This window comes from Cebus imitator, unplaced genomic scaffold (genome assembly GCF_001604975.1).
Source record: "Cebus imitator isolate Cc_AM_T3 unplaced genomic scaffold, Cebus_imitator-1.0 Scaffold56, whole genome shotgun sequence".
In the NCBI taxonomy this organism is placed as follows: domain Eukaryota; kingdom Metazoa; phylum Chordata; class Mammalia; order Primates; family Cebidae; genus Cebus; species Cebus imitator.
Window position 1 is genome coordinate 7,117,232 of NW_016107371.1, and position 21,668 is coordinate 7,138,899.

Below are 21,668 nucleotides of genomic sequence, written 5' to 3' on the forward strand. Positions count from 1 at the left end.
GCTGTGAAAGACAATCCAGATGGAGAGAACATCACGAAAGTCTGTAAGAATTACACCACTGCAGATACCATTGTTGTTAGAAAGAAAGAAAAAAAAAAAAAAAAAAAAAAAAAAAAAAAAAAAAAGCCATGAAAGCCATCAAGCCCAAAACAATAAATTCCTGCTGCAGAAAACTATGTCCAGATGTTCTGGAAAACTTCATAGGATTTACAACAGAACCAATCAAGGAAATCATGAAAGAGGTTATGGATATGGCAGAAAGGTGGGGGGCAGAGGGTTTCAAGATATAGATATTGGAGAAATTCAAGAGCTAACAGACACCATACCATAGGAATTAACAGAACACGACTTGATGAAGATGTGTTTCTGAACCAATGCCAGACGATAAGCCAATGCAGAACCAACAGTGCCAGAACACAAATTAACATTAGATATCTGACAGAAGGGTTCCGAATATTCACGATTGCTTTTGACTTCTTTTTATAGCACAGACCCTTCTGATGCAGGCACTAAAAACTACAGCAAATGATCGAAAAAGGATGAGTACCATATACAGATATTTTTAGAGAAATGAAAAATCAAAAGTCCAATTACAATGTTTCCTTAAGGTTGTAGGTGTACCTATCTCTCATGCCTTTCCTTCTACCTCTTTCACTTTCTCTTCTGCTACCAATGAGATTGCAGGACCAATCCCCTCCTCCGCCTAATCAATGTGAAGACAAGGATGAAGACCTTTATAATGATGATCCATTTCCACCTAATGAATATTAAGCATATTTTCTCTTATTTCCTCATTCTTTTCTCTAGTTTACTTTATTGTAAAAATACAGTATATAACTTACAAAACATTTGTTAATCAACTGTTTATCAGTAAGCACTTAGTTCCTTTGTGGGAGTGGTAGGTTATACATGGATTTTTTACTTCATGTAGTAACTTTTGATTCTTGGGTTACTGGAGAATAGGCATCCCTAACCTGTTGTTCAAGCGTCAACGGTGTGTATATATGGTATGCATATGTGTATCTGTGTGTGCAATAAGGCAATAAAAACAAAGAAATTATTAACACAAAAGTTACGGTAGTGTTTACTTTTTAGGGGCAAAGAAGAAAATACAATTACTGAGGGGCTCAGAGGTTCTTCAGTTACTAGGACCATTCTATTTCTTAAGTTCAGAAAGGAAGCATTGGTATTGGGTAAATGCATGTTTTTTTTTTTCTTTAAACTGGACATTTGCATATACTTTTGTATAGTTCATATTTAAAAAGGATAAACACATATGCTTGTGAATGCATAGAAAAAATTTTAAAGGACTCGAAGCAACTTTTCTTTTTCACTTAAGTTTCATGAATGCTGTTCTTTGAAGTGTTTATAAAAGCTGCTAACACACAGGAGGATGTACTACCTACCAAATGGCAAAGAAAAAAAAATTAGTAAGTACTTATTTGCTGCTCAATACTTTACTGGAACAGTCTACTTGTTATCAAAACTTAAGGTTAAGCCCCAAATGAAGTAACTTTTGTTATGGAAACAAAAAATATGTTTTAACAATGAAAAAGTGTTGTTAATGTACAAAAATGGCCTTTAGTTGTATGTAGTCTTTCTCTCATTGATACTAGTAATCCACAGTGCCATCATCTTTCAAGTTCAAAGAGTGGCAACAAGTGAAAAGAAAAAAGCGGTAGAAGTGAGCATTAATTATTCATAAAATAGATAATCTTGAAGAAGCAGAGTATAAATAGAAAAAAGAAAAATCAAAGACATGTTGTTCAGAGATTTCTATGTTCCAATAGGTCTTGTGTGTAAGGGGCCACTAGTATCCAATGATTATACCAGTAGAAAAATAGAGTACCCTTTGCTCTTACTGGAAGATAATGGTTCTGCGAGACCTAGAGTTTGGTGGATCAAGATCCATTCACACAATCTACTAAATATGTATGCCTTAACTCTTCGCAATTTCAAATTATAAAGCAACAAGGAAAGATGTAAGGAAGATTAGTGTGATATAACTGAAGAGTCTTTTCCTTACTTTAACTTGTGCTAAGTACTGCCTGAAGCCAGCAGTCCCCAACTGTTTTGGCACCAGGGACTGGTTTCGTGGAAGACGATGTTTCCCCAGATGGGGAGTAGGCCACATTAGAGTCTCATGAATGTGCAACCTAGATCCCTCTCATGCTCAGTTCACAATAAGGTTCATGCTCCTGTGAGAATCAAATGCTGCCACAGACTGGTACCAGTCCACAGCCCAGAGGCTGGGGACTCCTGCCTTAGGTAACTATCTGAGTATGCTTCCTCATCAATAATATATAAATAATCTCACCTAAATTTTAATATTTCCAGGCTTAAGCAAGGCATTCAAATGTTAAGGTTCCTTTCCTTCTCCTTATTTAGAGAAACAGAGGACATGAAAAAGCCTGACACGTGATAAATACTATTGGCTTCCTATGACACACAACAAATACTGATTATTGACCTTCTATTTTTCCTACCTGGGGCTTTTACTAGTCCGCTAGGGCATATTTAATAACAGCTGAGCTACGTAATCAACTAGAAATCTTTTTTAGCTATTAATGTGGCTTGGTTGAGCTATAGTCTTAAACAGTGATTAATGATGTCTCCATATAAGAACTTTTAGCCCTTTGGTTACTGGTGAAGAAGGAAACATGGAGGAGGTCTTGTTTCCTTCCTTCTCAACTGAGAACATCTTTCTCAATTACACATAGCCTGAGTAATTATGCAATTTTACATAGTTCTGTATAACTATGGCTCTATTTAATAAAGATTGGAACTTTTAATTCATGGAATTAGCTGCTACAAATATGGAGGGTCTGTTCTATCTTGTTACTGACGTCACACGTTGGCACCATTTTGTACTACCAAGAATCCTCTTTATATTTCTGTATTTTTTCCTGTCCTATACTTAACATTTTTGTAACACTGGTTACGAATGAATAAAAAATTAGCCCTTGGCTTATCCTAACCAATAATCTTCCTAGTTTCAGCATCTTTAGACTAAAGCTTAGAAGTACCAATACCCCAAGCCAACGGATGGAAACCACAGCAGGTCAAACGCCCTTGGACTGTTTTTGTTAACAGTTTTGCAGGAACACAGACATAAGCATTCATTTACATACAAAGGCTGCTTTTGTGCTACATGACAGAGTTGAATAGCTAAAACAGAGAACATATGGCCTGCAAAGCCTAAGATTTAATATCTGGACTTCTACAGAAAAAGTTTATAGACACCCATGCTAAGTTTAGTATTGGGAGGTCTCCATGCTCTTTCAATGGCAGATGTAACTTAAATACTGTAGTCTCCAAACTTAACTGAATATGGAAGGTGGCCTGATCAGATGTCAAATAAAAGAACAATATATATGTATCTTTTATCTTTGAACCTCCTCCTTGAGAGCAGTGACAAGTTTCTGTCATCTGACTGGCTGTCAGTTCAACAACCAAAGTGAAATATCAAGCCACTTCTATGTAAAAGAGACCCCATGAGGGCTTTGTATCTCTTAAATGCCTCAAGTATCCAGTTAACAGTATGTGCTTGCATTTAACAATTAGGGAGACACTTATAAAATTAGACCTACATGCCTAGTCTCCATAACTATACAGTGAGTGACTGAGGAGCCACTTTAAGAAATTAAGCAACAAATGGTCTCAAACTGGAAACAACTAAAATATCTTTCATGTGGTAAATCAATACCATGGAATACAATTTGGCAATAAGAAGAAATGAACTACTGATTTTGTGTGTGTGTAGAGGCATATATATATATGTGGGTGTATATATACGTATATATACATATAAATGTATGTGTGTACATACATATATATGACAACTTGGATGGCTCTCAAGAGCACTGTGATAAATGAAAAATCTAATCTCAATGGTTGTATATTATGTAATTCCATTTATATAACATTCTCATAATGACAAAATTATAGTGATGAGGAACACATTAGTGATCCCTAGGGTTAGAGCTGGTTGGGAGTAGGTATGGCTACAAAAGGGTAGCATGAGGGAGATCATGATGATGATAGTTCTCTCTCTTGGCTGCAGTGATGTACATAAATCTACACATGTAATAAAATGGTATGGAGCTATTCACATACCATTTTATTACATGTGTAGATTCACATACAATGTTGGTTTTGATACTGTACCATAGTAACATAAAATGAAAAAGTTGAGGGATACTGGGTTCAGCCTACATGGACTTCTCTGTACTATGTTTGAAACTTCTGAATATATAATTATTCCAAAATAAAGTAAAAAAACAAAAAACAAAAAAAAACCCATAAACTTGTACATGCAAGAAAACTGACAGCAAAATAAAATGAATCATAGTCAATTTTATTCCAATTCTTCAAAATTTATACTCAATATGCTGTTTCCAAAATGTAAGTTACCCTTTACATAATAATTTTATTATATCATCTTTCCTTTATAGTTTTTTCACTGTTTCTTAATGGTTCTTCAGTAGAATCCAGAATCTTGAGTTGCCCAGTTAGGAGCCTAAAATATGCAAAAAGAAATCAACAGGGTAAAAAGAAAATACTTTTGGAAAAAGCTAACATAGAAGAAAGTGACAAAGCATTTACTTTAGCACTACTCTTGCCAAACCATTGTAAGATCTCAACTCCTGTGATTACTAGATAGATGTCAGATGTCCCACTTAGGACAAAACAAACTTATCAAAATTATTATCTGACATAGTTTTTGGCCAATTAAAATATATAGCAATAACAGTATCATTAATACTGGAACAATAAAAAATACAAATAAATCCTGAAGCATACGGAAAAAAAACATCATATGAAAGTTATTTTCCAGGCTCAGTTATTCCAAACTTGGTTAAAGCATGCAATTCGCATTCCAATGCATCCTTCTCTTTCGAACTAAAGGACTATTCTGTGGACAAAATTTGTTCTAAAATTTCAATCAAAAGGGGTTTCTGCACATTCCACAACTGTTTCCTAATGACTTCCTATTCTCCAGTTACACATATTCATAATGTCTAAACAACATTAAAAATAGTTTAGGATTCCAAAATTATAAGGCCATTCAAGTTTCTTTAATATCTAACATGCAGGATCTCTACCAAAATGGGAGATTAATTTTTGATATGAATATCAGATGAAAGATAATGAAATTTGTATAAGATCAGGACTAATACATATAATAAGATCAACATTTTTACATAACTGTTTCTTTAGATTTAGAAAGAATACACATTTTGAACACTTGAAAGAGAGCTACACATGTAAGTTATCATCTGCCAGTATCAAAATGATGTGTTGAAAACCCTGAGGAAATGAGTTAATGATGTCACACAGGAAGAGTAAAAGCAAAAGAAAAATAGTTATAATGAACTGGAACACAATTTCTTTTTCAGTTTCCATGTTTAATACATATAATACAGCTAAGAAAAAATTCATTTCTGTTAAGTAATTTCTTAAACAAAATGTTCATACCTTTAAAGAGAAAAACAAAATCAGCTACAATTCATATTGACAGACTTCCAAACTTCATGTAACAATTACATGGTTGCTAAATCCCAGACAGAATAGAAAATGTGTGGTTCTTACCTCTGACCTGCTATTCTGATTAAGTTTCTTCTCAATATTCATGGCCAACATCTGGCTTCTAAAAGAAAGGCTTTTGGTCTTTTCAATCACTTGCTGATAGGGTGAGACTGCATTGTTACCCATAACCACATGACCCTAAAAGGAAACACAGGGAAACAGATCCTACAATGTTAATAACTTTCTCAGTAAGTAATGAGCATGACATAACCTTTGCATATATTTTAATGCACTGTATAGAGATGACAATATTTACCAAGCAAGAAAAAAATATGAGGCTGCTGTTGCCTTCAAAGAACTATATTACATTGAAACAAAATAAATTATTAAAGGAGGTAATAAAGGGTCCTAGTTAGGAGTTCCTAAAAGTAAAATCAGGAACTGACAGTATATAGCATAGCTAACATAATACTCACCAATTTAGAATCAATCTTGGCATCCAGTCTTGCATTTCTAATCAAATTTACAATCCACCTTTCAGCTTCTTCTGGAGTCATGTTCAGTTTATCCGCCAACATGCTAATGAAAAGTAAAAACAGCAATGTTAATTAACTGGGCCCCAAAACTTAGTTTTGTGTACACAGTCTTGACTCACTCTCTGCATAGTGACTTTTTGGTATTTCTGGATCACCCTTCTCTTACATACCATGACCCCTACTGTCTGATTTGTTCATATGCTTCTGCCTATTGACCTGTAGTATGCACGACCTATTCCCTTCACCAACTGCACTGTAAAATCCTTGAGGGGAGGATACTACATTCTGTATTTACGGAAATCCTCCAGCTTCTAGAACAGTACTTTACATTTATACCAGATGCTCAACAAGTAATGATCTAAGGTATTAAAACGCTTTTATGATGTTTCTTCTATATAAGGGTATATTAAAAGTCAGCCCTCCATATCCACAGGTTCCACATCCTCAGATTCAACAAACCATGGATAAAAAATATTTGTGGAAAAAAAAAAACCCCAACAATAAAAAATAACCATGCAAAAATAATACAAATGAAAAATCAATACAATATAACACCTATTTACATAGCATTTACATTTTTAACAGAACCTAGAGATGATTAAAAGTATGAGATAATATGCATACGTTATATGCAAATACCTTGCCATTTTATTTAAGTCGCTTGAGAATCTATGAATTTTGGCATCCAGGAGGGTCCTAGAACCAGTCCCCCAAGGACTAAGGGACAACTACGCAATGGTTATACAAAGTAAACCTTTGCATAAAGAAGACATGAAAAAGATACTTGCACACATATTTATAGCAGCACAATCCAAAATTCACTTAGAAACCGACCTAAGTGCCCACTGACAAACAAGTGGATAAAGTAAATGTGGTATATATAAACCATGGAATACTACTCAGCCATCAAAAGGAAGAAAATAATGTCTTTTGAAGTGACTTGGATGAGTTGGAGGCCATTATTCTAAGTGAAGTATTGCAGGAGTGGAAAACCAAAAACCTTATGTTTTCATTTATAAGTGGGAGCTAAAAGTTATGAGCTAAAACCTCAGAATTCACCATTATATTATTCATCCATGTAACAAAAACCGTATGTATCCCAAAAGCTACTGAAAAAGTAAACCTACTATAAGGAGCATCAGTAATAAGTATAATCTCAGGAAAAACATAAGTAAAACTCAGGGGCAATGTGTATGTTTATGCTATAAACTGTGGGGTCACTCCCTGGAGCTATATACTATATAGCCTATATGGCCACTGAATTTGATAAAAGAGGCAGAGGGAAAGGACCAGACCATGAAGATCTTGATGTAAAATACTCTTTGATATCAACCAATCTGCATTTTGTATTTTTCCAATTTTATGATCAGGTTGAAGAGGGCCATTGCAATGCTTAATTTACCAGAATTAAAAACACACCAGTCTTAGTAGGTTGTCAGTTCAGCTGATGGAAGAGTACCTACATATGCATGTATAATATTTAAGAGTATGTAGTATATACACATGTATATATATGTGTTTGTCTTTTATCTTCATTGAAACTCTCAAGTCTCAGCTAAAACAAGACCCTCCATAAGCCTCCTAAGACACCTCTCCCATCTGTGATACATCATTTGAGTGCTTTCATAGCACCTATTTTTGCTGTAGTTGTTTTATTGAATATCTGCTTCTAAGGCAGACTGTATACATGTACACAAAGTGCACACACCATATCCTCCTCATTCACTGCCATTATGTCCAGCAATTAGTAGCATGATGCCTCGTACCAGGATACAATAAATATTTACTGTCTGACTGATTCCTATTCTAGTCACTTGTAATTGTTTTATTGAATATCTGCTTCCAAGGTAAACTGTATACATGTAAACAAACTGCACGTACGGTATCTTCCTCATTCATTCATTGCCATTATGTCCAGCAATTAGAGCATGATGCCTTGTACACAGAAGACAATAAATTTTTACTGTCTAATTGATTCCTATTCTAGTCATTACCCCAGCTCAGGCTCCATTACTATTTCTTAGTCTTCTAACTCTTTACCTCTTGAGTCTCTTCAATCTATCTTACATAGCTACCAGGTTAGTTCTACAACCCAACTATTGTAGTTCCCACTTATCTGTAGTTCCACCTTCCTTGGTTTCTGTTATCAGCAGTCAATCCCAGTCTGAAAATATTAAATAGAAAACTCCAGAAATAAACAATTGGTAAGCTTTAAATTGTACACTGTTCTGGGTAGTAGGATGACAGCTTGTGCTGTCCTACTCTGTCTCACCCAGGACTTGAATCATTGTTTTGTCCAACATATCCATGCTGTATACACTACCCACCCATCAGTTATATAGTAGCTATCCCAGCTAACAGATCAAGTGTCCTGATATCACAGTGCTTGTGTTCGAGGAACCATTATTTTACTTAATAATGGCCCTAAATTACAAGAGTAGTGATGCTGGCATTTTGCTATAATTGTTCTATTTATTATTAGTTATTGTTGTTAATCTCTTACTGTGCTCAAATTATAAATTAAACTTTATCATAGGTATGTATGCACAGGGAAAAACCCAGTATGTATTAGGTTTGGTACTACCTGTGGTTTTAAGCATCCTCTGGGGATCTTGGAACATACCCCTTGGATAAGGGGTACTATTACACCCAGTTTATTCCCAAATTCCTTTCAATACTTTTAACTTTCCAAGTTCCCATTATCCTCTTTCATAAATACGCCAGCCAAACCAAACCAATCCTTTTCCTTTGCTAACATTCACTCAACAAAATATAAACTGTGTTACATGCTGTTGAGAAAATATCCTCTGTTGTCAGCCGTTATGGAGTTTAAGTCAAGGGGGTCTTGACTTAAATGTCACTTGATCTTGGGGGGGCAGAGGTTATAGTGAGCTGAGATGGCATCACTGCATTCCAGCATGGACAACAAAGTGAGACCCCATCTCAAAAAAAAAAAAAAAGGAAAAGTGGAAGGAATTATCTATGTGAGATGCAGAAAGGTCTACCAGTTCTAAGCTGGAGATTTGGGAACAGCTTACCTAAGGAAATGATATTTACTCAGATTTTTAAGACAGTAGAATGAAAATTCCATTCTAGGCTGGATGTGTGGCTCACACCTATAATCCCAATACTTTAGAAGGCTGAAGTCAGAAGTTTGAGACCAGGCTGAGCAACACAGTGAGATTCTGTGTACACGTGTGCATGGACACACACATACACACAGGCTGAGCAACAAAGTGAGATTCTGTGCACACGTGCGCATAGACATACACACACACACAGGCTTGGTGACTTGCACCTATAGTCCCAGATACTCGAGAGACTAAGGTGTATCATTTGAGCTCTCAAACAGTTATGACTATACCACTGTACTCCAGCCTGGGTGACAGAACAAGATCAAGATCCTGTGTCTCCAAAAAAATAAAAAGCAGGCCAGGCTCAGTGGCTCACGCCTGTAATCCCAGCACTTTGGGAGGCCGAGGCAGGTGGATCACCTGACGTCGGCACTTTGAGACCAGCCTGACCAACATGCAGAAGCCCTGCCTCTACTAAAAAATACAAAATTAGCTGGACGTGGTGGCACATATCTGTAATCCCAGCTACTCGGGGAGCTGAGGCAGGAGAATCGCTTGAACTGGGGAGGCAGAGGTTGTGGTGAGCCGAGATCATGCCATTGCACTCTAGCCTGGGTGACAAGAGTAAAACTCTGTCTCCAAGAAAAAAAAAAAATTTCCTTAGGTAAGCTGTTCCCAAATCTCTTTGTTTGCTTGTTGATCACTTATTTGTTGATCTTTACTTAGTGAATCAAGTCAAAGAAAAACCTGAAATAAGGGCCAAGGAATACTAGTATATTATTTATGGCATCCCAGTTTATCTAAGCTATTGATTATCACTCTGAATTAAAGAATGTGGAACTAGTCTAGTTTGTTTTAAGTAACATGAAAATACACAAAGTAAAAGAAACTAAGTGTTTAACAGACCTGTAATCCCAGCACTTTGGGAGGCCAAGGCAGGAGTATTGCTTGAGCCAGGGAATTTGAGACCAGCCTGGGCAACAAAGCAAGACTCTGTCTCTGCAAAAAGCAAAGAAAAACAAAAAGCAAAAAAATGACTAATAGAAATAATCAAAATCTACACTTCTGTTCCTATCTAGCAATTTTATACAGAATAGTACAGATTTTTAAAATAAAAGTGTAATATCCTATCAAAACTTAAAAGATAAAAAGTTGTCCCCCTGGTGGTCTAGTGGCTACGGGGAAAAAACACTAAAAAACCAATTAAAAAAAAAAAAAGACAAAAATGCTTACCTCATGTTACTGAATATAATTCAATTTATCAATAAACTAAAAGGCAAAATCCAACAACATGCAGAATTTCTGAGAAAAATACCTAGTTCAATCCAGATTTTGAACACCAAGATTTCTAGATTATTTAGATTATACTAAAAATCTCAACCTTGTCTGTAGGCAGCTTAAGGTAGATACTTAAATATGTTCTGTAAATCCCTTATAAATATCTTTAACCTAAGTAGCTCTCCTACTCAACTGACACACAAAAAACACAATATCAAATATGTTAAATAAGATATGCACAGAATTCTTAAGGGCTACTTCAAAAGCCAAAGCCAAAAAAAAAAAAAAAAAACTCATCCTCAGTTCAATTTAATTAAACATGTTCATGCTTCTAGCACAAAATGAAATACTTTTTTGATTTCAGGAAGTAAAAAATACCAGAGATCCCATTTATGGACACAGATATATGTCTTGATTTAGGGAACCGATTCAACTCTAGATTTTCTGTCAGTTTTTCACTGCATAATCGTTTAAATGGTCTTCCTTTTCTGAACCGTCCCCTAGCCACCATCCTCCCTCACCCTCTTATCTCAACAAAGACTTGGAAAAATAAGGATCTGGGGAACCTATATTTCACCTGTCTTGTTAATTACCTCTTTGCATAACCTGGCTTTCCAAATTTTATATGATGGCACAATTTATTTCAAAATACTGCTGACTTAACAATTAGAATATAAGAACCACTGGTCTAGTTTTTACTGAAGACTGTTGGCCAACTATTCAGCACATCCAAAGAAAAGTAATCTAAATCTTTTCTAATTAAAGACAATAATTAAAGATTAAATGTTAAGTGCAAACTGTTTAACTGTATGATTGGGAGGATATAGGACAAGGAAAACAGGAGAAAACTGAGAAATGCTAAATCCTTATGTGACAACTGAAAATTCTCACTGAACTTCCCAACATCTCTTTATAAACTTATAATTAACTAAACCTTATTGATAATGCAAAAATGCAATGATAATGGCCTTTTAAACTGTTTATCTCCATCTGGAAACACACCTTTCTATTTCTCCCAACTATCGGTAAGTAATTCTAAATATAAATTATTATGAGGTAATAAATATTAAGACCCAAAATGTAACTTAACAAAATAAGCAAAGTAGAATAACTTCAAAACTTAAAGTAAGCCCCACTGGGAAATTACATTAATGTATGCTCCAACATGTTTATCATATACATTCAAAATATTACTTCCATACTTTGTTTTTATCTACAATTGAAAACTGGTCCAAGAATTATTTTAGAACAACAGCTTTTAAATTTCAGACACATACCATAGCTGATAAAACTATTCAGCTATACTAAATTAAACCCCACCACAGTAATCTTTTTTGACGGATGTTGCATACTTTATGGTAAACAGATTTGTAACTTATCCTACATATCTATAGGCTTATATAAAAACATTCTTAATAATGCATTTTTATAAAGCTATGATTATCACATGTGCTTACAGGCATTTAGTCAGGAAATCTATTAACAGAGAATGTTCTGAATTACAAATGGAGTTGTTTAATAATCAATTATGGGTTTTATAATACTATTTTCAGCATTAGAAATGTGTCCTTTGGCGGAAGAAAAGAAAGCTGAGACATATCCTTCCCCTCTCCCTATCCCCCAAAAGATAGAAGCATCAAATAACTTTAACTAGAGGTAAAAATAAGCCAGAATAAACGAGTGAATGGAATAATTTGCCACAGTTAGTATTCAGTGTAAAAAGTCTAGCTTGGGGCTTAAAGATATTCCATTTAGAGAGTTATCAGGATTCACTGAACCTATCTAATTTTCTTCTCATTGCTCTTCAAAGCAGAGTGACTAGAGAACGATATGGACATATTTTAAATAATGTTTAATTTCAAATATAAAATTTTGAAATTTCCCAAAATTACAAATATTTTCAATAATTCGTAGTTTTATATTTGTCTACTTATTTAATATCCGCTTCTTCTGGATTTTAAGCTCTTTGAAAGTGTACTCACTACTTTCTGCTCTGTGTTTGGCCAAAAGGGGCACTCATTAACATCTGTAATGTTTTCTTTGGAGAGCTATACTACTAGTTAGGTTGCTATTAATTAATTATACCTTAATCATGATATGTAACATATTTAACGTTTAGGAAGCTAACACTAATTTTTAGAAAATGTTTTGCATATTCTTAAAGTACTAAAAATATAGAATTGGAGAACAAATGAGTGTTTGCCAGAAATTAAGGAGAAGATGGCAGGGAAGAGAATACCACCATAAAGGAGCAGCTTGAAGGATCCTTGAGATAGAAATGTTCTATATCTTGAATGTATCAACATCAACATCCTGGTTGCTATACCTCACCATGGTTTGGCAAGATGTTACTAATGGGAGAGACTGAGTAAAGAACACAGCGGGGGTCTCGTTATTATTTCTTAAAACTGATACAAATCATCTCAAAATAAACAGTTTAGCTTTTTTTTTTTTTTTTTTTTTAAAAAAAAGCCAGATCTTGCATCAAAATCCCTTAGAGGATCTTTTTAAAAACATAGTCACTGGGGTCTCCCCCCAGAGATTGTTTTTGTTTTTTAACTGTTAGGCTCAGTCATCCAGTATTTTTTATTACTTGAGTATGCAATGAGTTTCCCATTTGATTCTAATGTATTGTCAGTACTACAAAATCACAAATTTACAGCAATGATTCCCCAAGGCTGACTGCAAAAGAACCACCTGAGGTTTAATCTCAGATTCTCAAGTCTATATCCCAGAGATTTTGAGTCAGAAGGTCTGGGATGAAACCAGGAAATCTATTATTTTTAAGCTTAAATTCTGATTGTTTTACTTCTCCAGATGATTTCAACGTACAGCTAGGTTTAAAACCTCGGGATCAGAGAACAAGTACTTTTTTTCCTATGTATTGTTTAAAGGTAATTTTGAGATCTTGTTAGTCATTATTGTAGATTTCAAGTCCTTGGAGCCCAAATTAAAATGTTAGCTGTATTTATCAAGTACCAACATAAATACTTTTTATTTCCAGCCACCGTCTTTCTAACCCATTAAAGCATCTTTAAAAACACAAAGAAGCTTACCTTCTTAATTCATTTTACAACAAAGGTATTAAATTACTGATTTTTTTTCACTCATTTTAGCAGGCTGTAATTACATACCTTAAAAATTGGTGACCTAGCTGGGTGCGGTGGCTCACACCTATAATCCTAGCACTTTGGGGGGCCAAGGTGGGTGGATCACCTGAAGTCAGGAGTTGAAGACCAGCCTGGCCATCATGGTGAAACCCCATCTTTAAAAAAAAAAAAAAAAATTGGTGACCTAATGCAGTGGTTTTTGATTCTGGCGTGCTTCGGAATACCCTCAAGATACAGCACAGCAGCCCGGCTGCAAATCATAGCATAGCCTACTCAGTAAATCTGATTCAAAAGGTTAGGGTGGCTACAAGGAGTTTGTAAAACAAATTCTACAGAGATTCTGAAACACAGAGTTAAATTGACTTAGTGTTTTCATCCTTATCCTCTGGCTCAACTGATACACTAAATAACAAATTAATCTAAACCTGACATTTCTAAAAATATAAATTGTTCACAATATAAAAGAATATATAGGCCAGGCGCAGTGGCTCACCACTACAATCCCAGCACTTTGGAAGGCCGAAGCGGGCGGATCACTGAGGTCAGGAGTTCGAGACCAGCCTGGCCAACATGGTAAAACCCCATCTCTAACAAAAGAAATATAAAAAATAGCCAGGTGTGGTGGTGGACGCTTGTAATTTCAGCTACCCAGGAGGCTGAGGCAGGAGAATCGCTTAAATCTGGGAGGTGGACACTGCAGTGAGCAGAGATTGCGCCACCACACTCCAACCTGGATGACAGAGCAAGACTCTGTCTCAAAAAAAAAAAATAAAGAAGGAATTTATAATGAGGAACAGTCCAATGAATATCAGATACCTATTAGTCCAGGGTCTATCAAGACCTAAGCACCTTATTGTCCTCAAGCCTTAAGTTTTCTGGCTACATAACAATGCAGTTGTTCTGAGTCAGTGTTAGTCAAACTGTGTTCCAAAGAGGTGTCCTAGTAGTCAGAAGAAAAGCTGAACAGAGCTATAGGACAGGCAAGGTGAATGGGCTCTGCTTTGATCGGCTTATATACATATATAAATAGATATATTCATATACATGATACTGCATTTGAAAATAAGTCCTGGTGCCACACACACAGAGATTTGGAAGCCATGCTTCAAGATCTTGAAATGTGAGCCACCTTTAAAGTATACCATACTGAACACATATAAATACATTTTCAGATATAAAACATTTCCATCACTACATAAAATTCTACTGAAAAGTAACTGTGTTATTGGATTAGAAGATCCCTAAGATTTCTTTCAGATTGAAAATTCTACTACAGTATTTGAAAAAACACTGGGCACAAGTGGCTTACGCTTATAATCCCAGCACTTAGGGATGCCAAGGCTGGTGGATCACTTGAGGCCAGGAGTTTGAGACCAGACTGGACAACATGGTGAATCCCCATCTCTACTAAAAATACAAAAATTAGCTGGGCATGGTGGCACATGCCTATAATCCCAGCCTCTTGGGAGGCTGAGGCATGACAATCTCTTGAACCCGGGAGGCAGAGTTTGCACCACTGTACTCCAGCCTAGGCAACAGTGTAGGACTATGCCTCCAAAAAAAAAAAAGAAAGAAAGAAAGAAAAGAAAAACATACATTATTGATCTATGTATTCTTAATCATCTTAATAAAACATTGAAAAAAATTGAAGAACTGAAGTGAAAGAAAATGCTACTACTAGAAAAAATATATTTTCGGACTCTGGAAAGCCACTAGGACTTTAGTCTGAAAATGTTTTGCAGATTTTTGTCTAGCAGAAAACTACAGTGATCAAGGAAATAATAAAAATCTACACCAAAAAAAAAAAAAAATTGAAAAATTCTTAGGTAATGCCACATAAAAGTATATAGAAACATTCCCACTCTATTAACTTCTTTGAGCTGTACATCTCTCTTCAGTAAGGAGGACACATACTTAATCTATTTCACTGATAAAAGATAATAAACTAAATTCCAAGAAAGAAAATAATGAATCCATGGTTGCAGAGATAAAAGAGCTAGAAAAAATCTTACTGATAGTACCTTGGAAGCAAATACCAAAGCAGAAAAGCATTGTTATGGACAAAAATGGCAAGTTCACTAATACAAAGAGCAGAAGAAATTTACTTAAATATTTATATTGTATCCTCACACTGTACTGAACAAAGCATATTAGGTGCTACAAAGTTAGTATGTTAGGTGCTAAAGATGAAAAAAAAAAAAAAAAGAGTCAGCTTTCACAAGGCCCACAACAGCGTTCGTAGCTAAATCAGTTCTGGACCAAAAAACTCCTAAATGACCATATTATAATGAGAAATGGAGAAAATTCCATAAGGGAAACCAAAATACTAATATCCCTCTTTTATAAGCTCTAATTACAAACCTTAAAAACAAACAACAATCCAAGAATTCAGTTACCCACTGTCCACCAGAGCCCCACATATGATGTACCTATATCTCTTTATTTCACAACCAACATTAGTATTAGGAATTTTCACATAATTTATAAGAGAATCAGGTTTGAAAAATCCTGTCTGCAAGCTATAGTAAAGTACTAATAAAACTGAAGGCAAGGATTCAATTCCCATAGGAAAAATCCCATGATTATGCTATCCTTCTATCTCTGGAGAACCACTTCAATGGACAACCCATTAAAATTAGGTCAGTCAAGTATGGATAAGCAAAAACAAATGGCATTAAAGAAAAAGAATTTGTTCTACGCACTATTCCTCAGAGGCAAACATTAAAGTAGTAGGTTTTTAAACATTTCTGTTTGACTTCCTCTGTGCCCACAGGGTGCTACTTTTAAAACTCTAATGTGTACAATTTATTTCTAATAGGTTATGTACATTTCACAATTTTTTCCCAGTAATTTTCTCACAGAACAGAGGAAATTCCAACTAAAATTCACCATAATTTTTCTATCTTACAACATATTAAGATGCAATAGTTTACTATATGAGAATTCAAATATGTAATTAAATAATACAAACTAAATGGAAAGGTCTACCAAATGTAGTGTTCTTTCAACAGAATTTCCGATGTAATGGTTATCTCCTTCTTTGAACTGCTGTTGAAAACCATTTTAGAAATGTTTACTTCATTTTTCTCATGTAAAGGTACAACAGTATTTATACTTCAAGAAGGTAACTGACAACCAAATACTACCTTCAACTTAGTATTTTGAAAAATGCTATATACATACAAGCTAAAAATATCTGAGCCTGTAGAAAAGTTAGGTTTTTAAATAAATTATCAAATTGTTTCATTGTTCTTCTGAAAGCAAAGGGAAATAAAAATCCAATTAACTGGATTATTAAGTGTAAATACACAATAAATGGAAATTTCCAGAAATTTTAAAGTAGAAAATACAAATCAAACCACGGTGTTCTTACTTAATGCTGATACACTGGTGGATGCGACAGAAAGTCTCAAATATGAAGAGACGGGCATTTTCAATGAAATCTTCAAGGCAAGCCACCAAAAAGAAGTCATTCACAAGTACCTATATGTACAAATACAACAAAAAATTAACGATGCTGACAAGCAATTGCCTGAAACTTGAATCAAATATTTTGTCTGCTTTATTTTTCCATTCTAATATCATGAGTTCTATACCACAGCACTTTCTATAATACTGTTTTCAAATCTTTAATGATTTAAATAAGTAGTAAAAGAATGCCACAAAATAAAGACCTAAAAACTGCTAATGTTTTCTTGTTCCACTGATAACTTAATAAAGTAGCCTTCTGACAACAAAGTTTGGTGCTATCCATTATTCTACATAAATGCTCTGCAGATAACATAATCTTTTCCAACTATGTAAAACAGTTATAAATGAACTAAAGCCCTAAGTATTTCTGTAACCTTAAGTAGACTTAGAAATCAGAAAGGAAAAGAATGCAAAAGGTGGCTCCTATGCCATAGATGGTATAATTAAAAGAGAATGTTTTAACTTCAAGAACAGCAACCAAGTGCTCTCTAGGTCTTTCAACAGCAAAACTCAGACATTTAGCAAAATGAATATACACCAATGTTTACCTTAATAATGAAACGACTACGAAAAACACAAATTACCATCTGGATTCTAATTTTCTATTCCGTCCAATGTTTGAAAATCACCAGGGAATGTACATTTGCATGATCAGTTTTTTTTCTTAGAGAAATAAAATCTTTGTCAACAAATTGCCCATTTTGTGCTAAAATTTTGGTTCAAAGGATGAAGCTGATGACAAGTAACTTGTGAATCTAGTAACTGTGACTACATTTAGCAGGTAAAATTCTTAGTTTAGTTTCTTAAAACTTGTAAATTAATTATTCAAAACAACTATAATCTAACTCTTCCACAGTTGTTAAACAACAGGAGGCACTGCAGTTATAAAACTTGTAACTACAAAGAATTGAGTGGTTTATCACAAATGTTAAATACAATCATGTGAAAAATTCTAAAGATAAGCCCACCTATGAAACAAAATTAAAAACACTCCATATATTGCAATTCAAAGTGACTTTGCTTATACATAAGAAATATTATATTTACTCATTCAAGATAAGATGTGGAATTATATCTGTGAATTTAAGTTACCCCCAATATTTTAACAAACTTCCCTCACAGAAGGGATAAACACATGGCAATAACATTTAAAAAGTCATTACCTAGCACATTCCTATTTTACGATTAATAAACATAAGCCATTTAAGTCATGTCAGGGTTAATAAGTCACTTAGGCCATTTTAAGATTAACAAACATATTTTTGTTATAATTACACTTCATTATTTTAATGAAGATACTGCAAGATTAACTTTAAAATATCCAAAAATTTAAGATTATAAAATTGTAAGTAAAAAAATCATACTTACTGATTCACATTCCCTCAGCTTTTTCTGAGCCCCATCAAAGTCAAAGTTAACATATAAGCATTCAACAAATTCTGTAATTGGGTCTTTATATGTGTAAGATTCCTGTAAAAATAAGTAAAGGTCAAGGTAGGTGTGGTTCAACACTGTTTAGCAGATTGCCCCAGAATTTCTCAATCTTCCTGTTTTCTGCTTCCTTATCATTAATTTCTAATCAAATTACCTAGCATCTTCTTAAAGCAATTTTGTTCCTATTTTGATTCCAGACCACACCTTAAGCTTACAATGTCTTTCCAACCAAGTTCTCTAATTCTCATCTAAGAAGCATTCTGAAAGCTTTCAAATTCCCCTACCACCAAAAGTCTCCCTTAGTCAATAAACAGCAAAGATCTTCCCCAAGCGTAAGGGTATTCATTCCCTACTGAATGACAGTAACTTCTTTGTATTTAATTCATTCTTAAATAATTATTTTTCCAATCTATGGGTTTTGCCGACAAGCTCACTAAATATCAACCAGCATGGCTACCTGAACCTTTTGCCCAACTTGGGGTCTACTGAAACTGTATTGTATACAAAGTTCAGCCATCTATAACGATACAGGTAATGACCCCCCCCACCTCCAGGTTCCAGATTTTCTTCACTCTTTGCAATAAGAAAAACACAAATGCGTAATGTATATTTAATCTAGCAGACAGTAATAATCATTCCACATCCAACTTGCGTATCTTGAACTTAAGGACAACAAAAGCCCATTTGAGGCTCTTCTCTCTTCTGAACTTCATGTATTCTTCCCACCTATGTCTAAAAGCATTTTTACCTTAAGAACTAACTCTTACTTTAGAAAAAGAGGTTAGACCTAAACCTTAGGTGCTTTTTAAAACATTCAGTGTTTATTTTAGTTTTACCTGTTGAATAACTTTAACTAGATCTTTTAGCACCTGCCGGCGCTTCCGAACATCCTTGTTTGTTATGACTGCTGTAGTCAAATAGCGAAGAATGTGTGGACACATTGTCTGAATTGCATTAAGATACCTAAGAAAAAAATATAAAAGTTATTTAATAACTTACCCAGCGTGAGTTAAGAAAACCCTCAAGCAGGCCATTAGATTGTACTATTTCACTAGTCTTAAGACTGTAGACACTTAAGAATGAGTGTCTAATAAGAGCATCTCCTCCAAGGAAATTTAAAAACAGAATTCAATTTCAGGAATCCAAATGAGAATGCCAGCCACTAGTTCTTTCATATGGAGTAAAATGGAAGACTCAATCAAGAGGCTAATTATCCTATTATTATTTTTGAGTAAAAAGGATTTTGGAAGGCTCATACGCATGCTGTCAGTCTGTTTCAAAAGACTACTAAGTGATGACTTTCATTCATCCATTAGAAAAAATGTGTGAGAATCTATGTGCAAAGTACTCATATTAGTCAAAAAATCAGGCACTTAAATAATTCAGGGGATGAAAGACTGGAAGCAATAGGGAGAAGGAATATTACAATATTACAAGGCATTGGATAAAGTGGTACCAGTAGGAATTAGGAAGAAAAAGATGTTAGGTAAACGTTAACAGGGCCTTGGCTAATACTTAGCAAATCTTGCTGTTGTGATGATCAGCTTCGGACCACCCTCTGTAATTAGGTGTTTACCCTATGTTTCTCCTGCTCAATTTCCTCAATTAGCTCCCTATTTATTTGCCCAAACAGTATTAATTTAGCACCTCTGGGTGTCAGACACTATACCAATCTCAGAATGTTTTGTCAATAAACTCCATTTCTCTTAGGTGAATGAATACTGAAGCCCCAAACTACCCAACCAGCTCCATCTCCCATCGCATTACCACTGACAGCTCCCTCTTTCTTTTCTTAAAGTTCCCTCCTCACAGATTGGTCTCCCAAGCACATATCCCTAAAAGCCTAAATCCTAGCCATCCTTCAAAGTCCAGCTTCAACACCTTATCTTCTAAGTTCCCCCAGGCAATGATTAATAAATCTATATGTTATTATATTATAGACTCCCATAAAACATTGCTTAAACTCTTACAGGATCCTTGAATCGAACACTTAATACTATATAGTCCCACTCAGCCTACCTTGAATGCCCTCTAAAGAGGGAAAATATAAAAAGAATGTCCACTCAAAAACAAAATAATTCCTAGGAAAAGACATCAAAAACACATTGGCCAAGTTATATCATCTGAAAAATTAAGCTCAGTTTCAAATGAAAAATTTTTAAATGTGCAATGCTCATTTAGAACAATTATTTCTCCTGTCAGAGACATCATGCACAAACACAAGAAAGCATGATTGTTTTTCTTAATATCAGTTTTAAAGTAGGTAATTTTATTTTATTTTATTTTTATTATTTTTTTTTTTTGAGATGAAGTCTTGCTCTGTCTCCCAGGCAGGAGTGCAGTGGCGACATCTCAGCTCACTGAAATCTCTGCTTCCGGGGTTCGAGCCATTCTCCTGCCTCAGTCTCCTGAGTAGCTGGAACTACCAGCACACACCACCTCACCTGGCTAACTTTTTTGTATTTTTAGTAGAGGTAGGGTTTCACCACGTTGGCCAGACTGATCTCGAACTGCCAAGTCAAGTGATCCACCCGCCTCGACCTCCCAAAGTGCTGGGATTACAGGCGTGAGCTATTGCTACTACTGAAGTAGGTAATTTTAGTTCGCATTTATGAGACTCATGATAAATTTATCTAAACTCAATTTATACACAAATATTTCTATAGGTTTGTTGTATAGTGTTCAACTCATATTTATTTTTAGTTTATCCTAAGTTTATACCATTGCACCATATATATATTCATTATTTTTACTGGAGGATTACTTATTTGGGAAATCCATTCCTTGTTTCTTAAAGTATATTCCAGAAGCTAGTAAAATATTTGTAAAGAACCAGACAGTAAATATTTTTGGCTTTCCGAGCAAGAGACAAAATTCAAAATATTATTCCAGATACTTCTGTAAAAAGAAGGGAAACAAATTTCCAAACTATAGATCTACTAATGAGGCCAGTGGAATTCCTTCACTAGGAATAATTTTTCTTAATTAATTTAAAATTTAGAGGTCTATATCATTAAAAAGTATTGCAAATGTTTTTCTGATAATGTAATCTGTAATAAGATTTTACATATTTAGTCCTTGAAAATGTAAAAACGGCCAGGAGCTATGGCTCACGCCTATAATCCCAACACTTTGGGAGGCTGAGGTGGGGGAAATGCTTCAGCCCAGGAGTTCAAGACCAGCCTGGGCAACATAGTGAAACAAACAAACAAACAAAAAAAAAAACCCAAAAACTG

At 34.7% G+C, this 21,668-nt stretch overlaps 1 protein-coding gene across 3 annotated transcripts in view; it reads right to left on the bottom strand.

Annotated features, from left to right (window-relative positions):
• Nucleotides 1–4,336: 4,336 nt before the first annotated feature.
• EIF3E (eukaryotic translation initiation factor 3 subunit E) overlaps nt 4,337–21,668 on the bottom strand; it is a 104,693-nt gene continuing 87,361 nt past the window's right edge. For all 3 annotated transcript variants that reach the window (XM_037738714.1, XM_017529005.1, XM_037738713.1), the window contains 6 exons: nt 19,269–19,395; nt 18,367–18,468; nt 16,901–17,010; nt 6,006–6,108; nt 5,593–5,727; nt 4,337–4,519 (listed from right to left, as the gene is read on the bottom strand). In XM_037738714.1, coding sequence (XP_037594642.1) covers nt 4,481–4,519; nt 5,593–5,727; nt 6,006–6,108; nt 16,901–17,010; nt 18,367–18,468; nt 19,269–19,395 — 616 coding nt within the window. In that variant the 3' untranslated portion in view covers nt 4,337–4,480. The remainder of the gene's footprint in view (nt 4,520–5,592; nt 5,728–6,005; nt 6,109–16,900; nt 17,011–18,366; nt 18,469–19,268; nt 19,396–21,668) is intronic.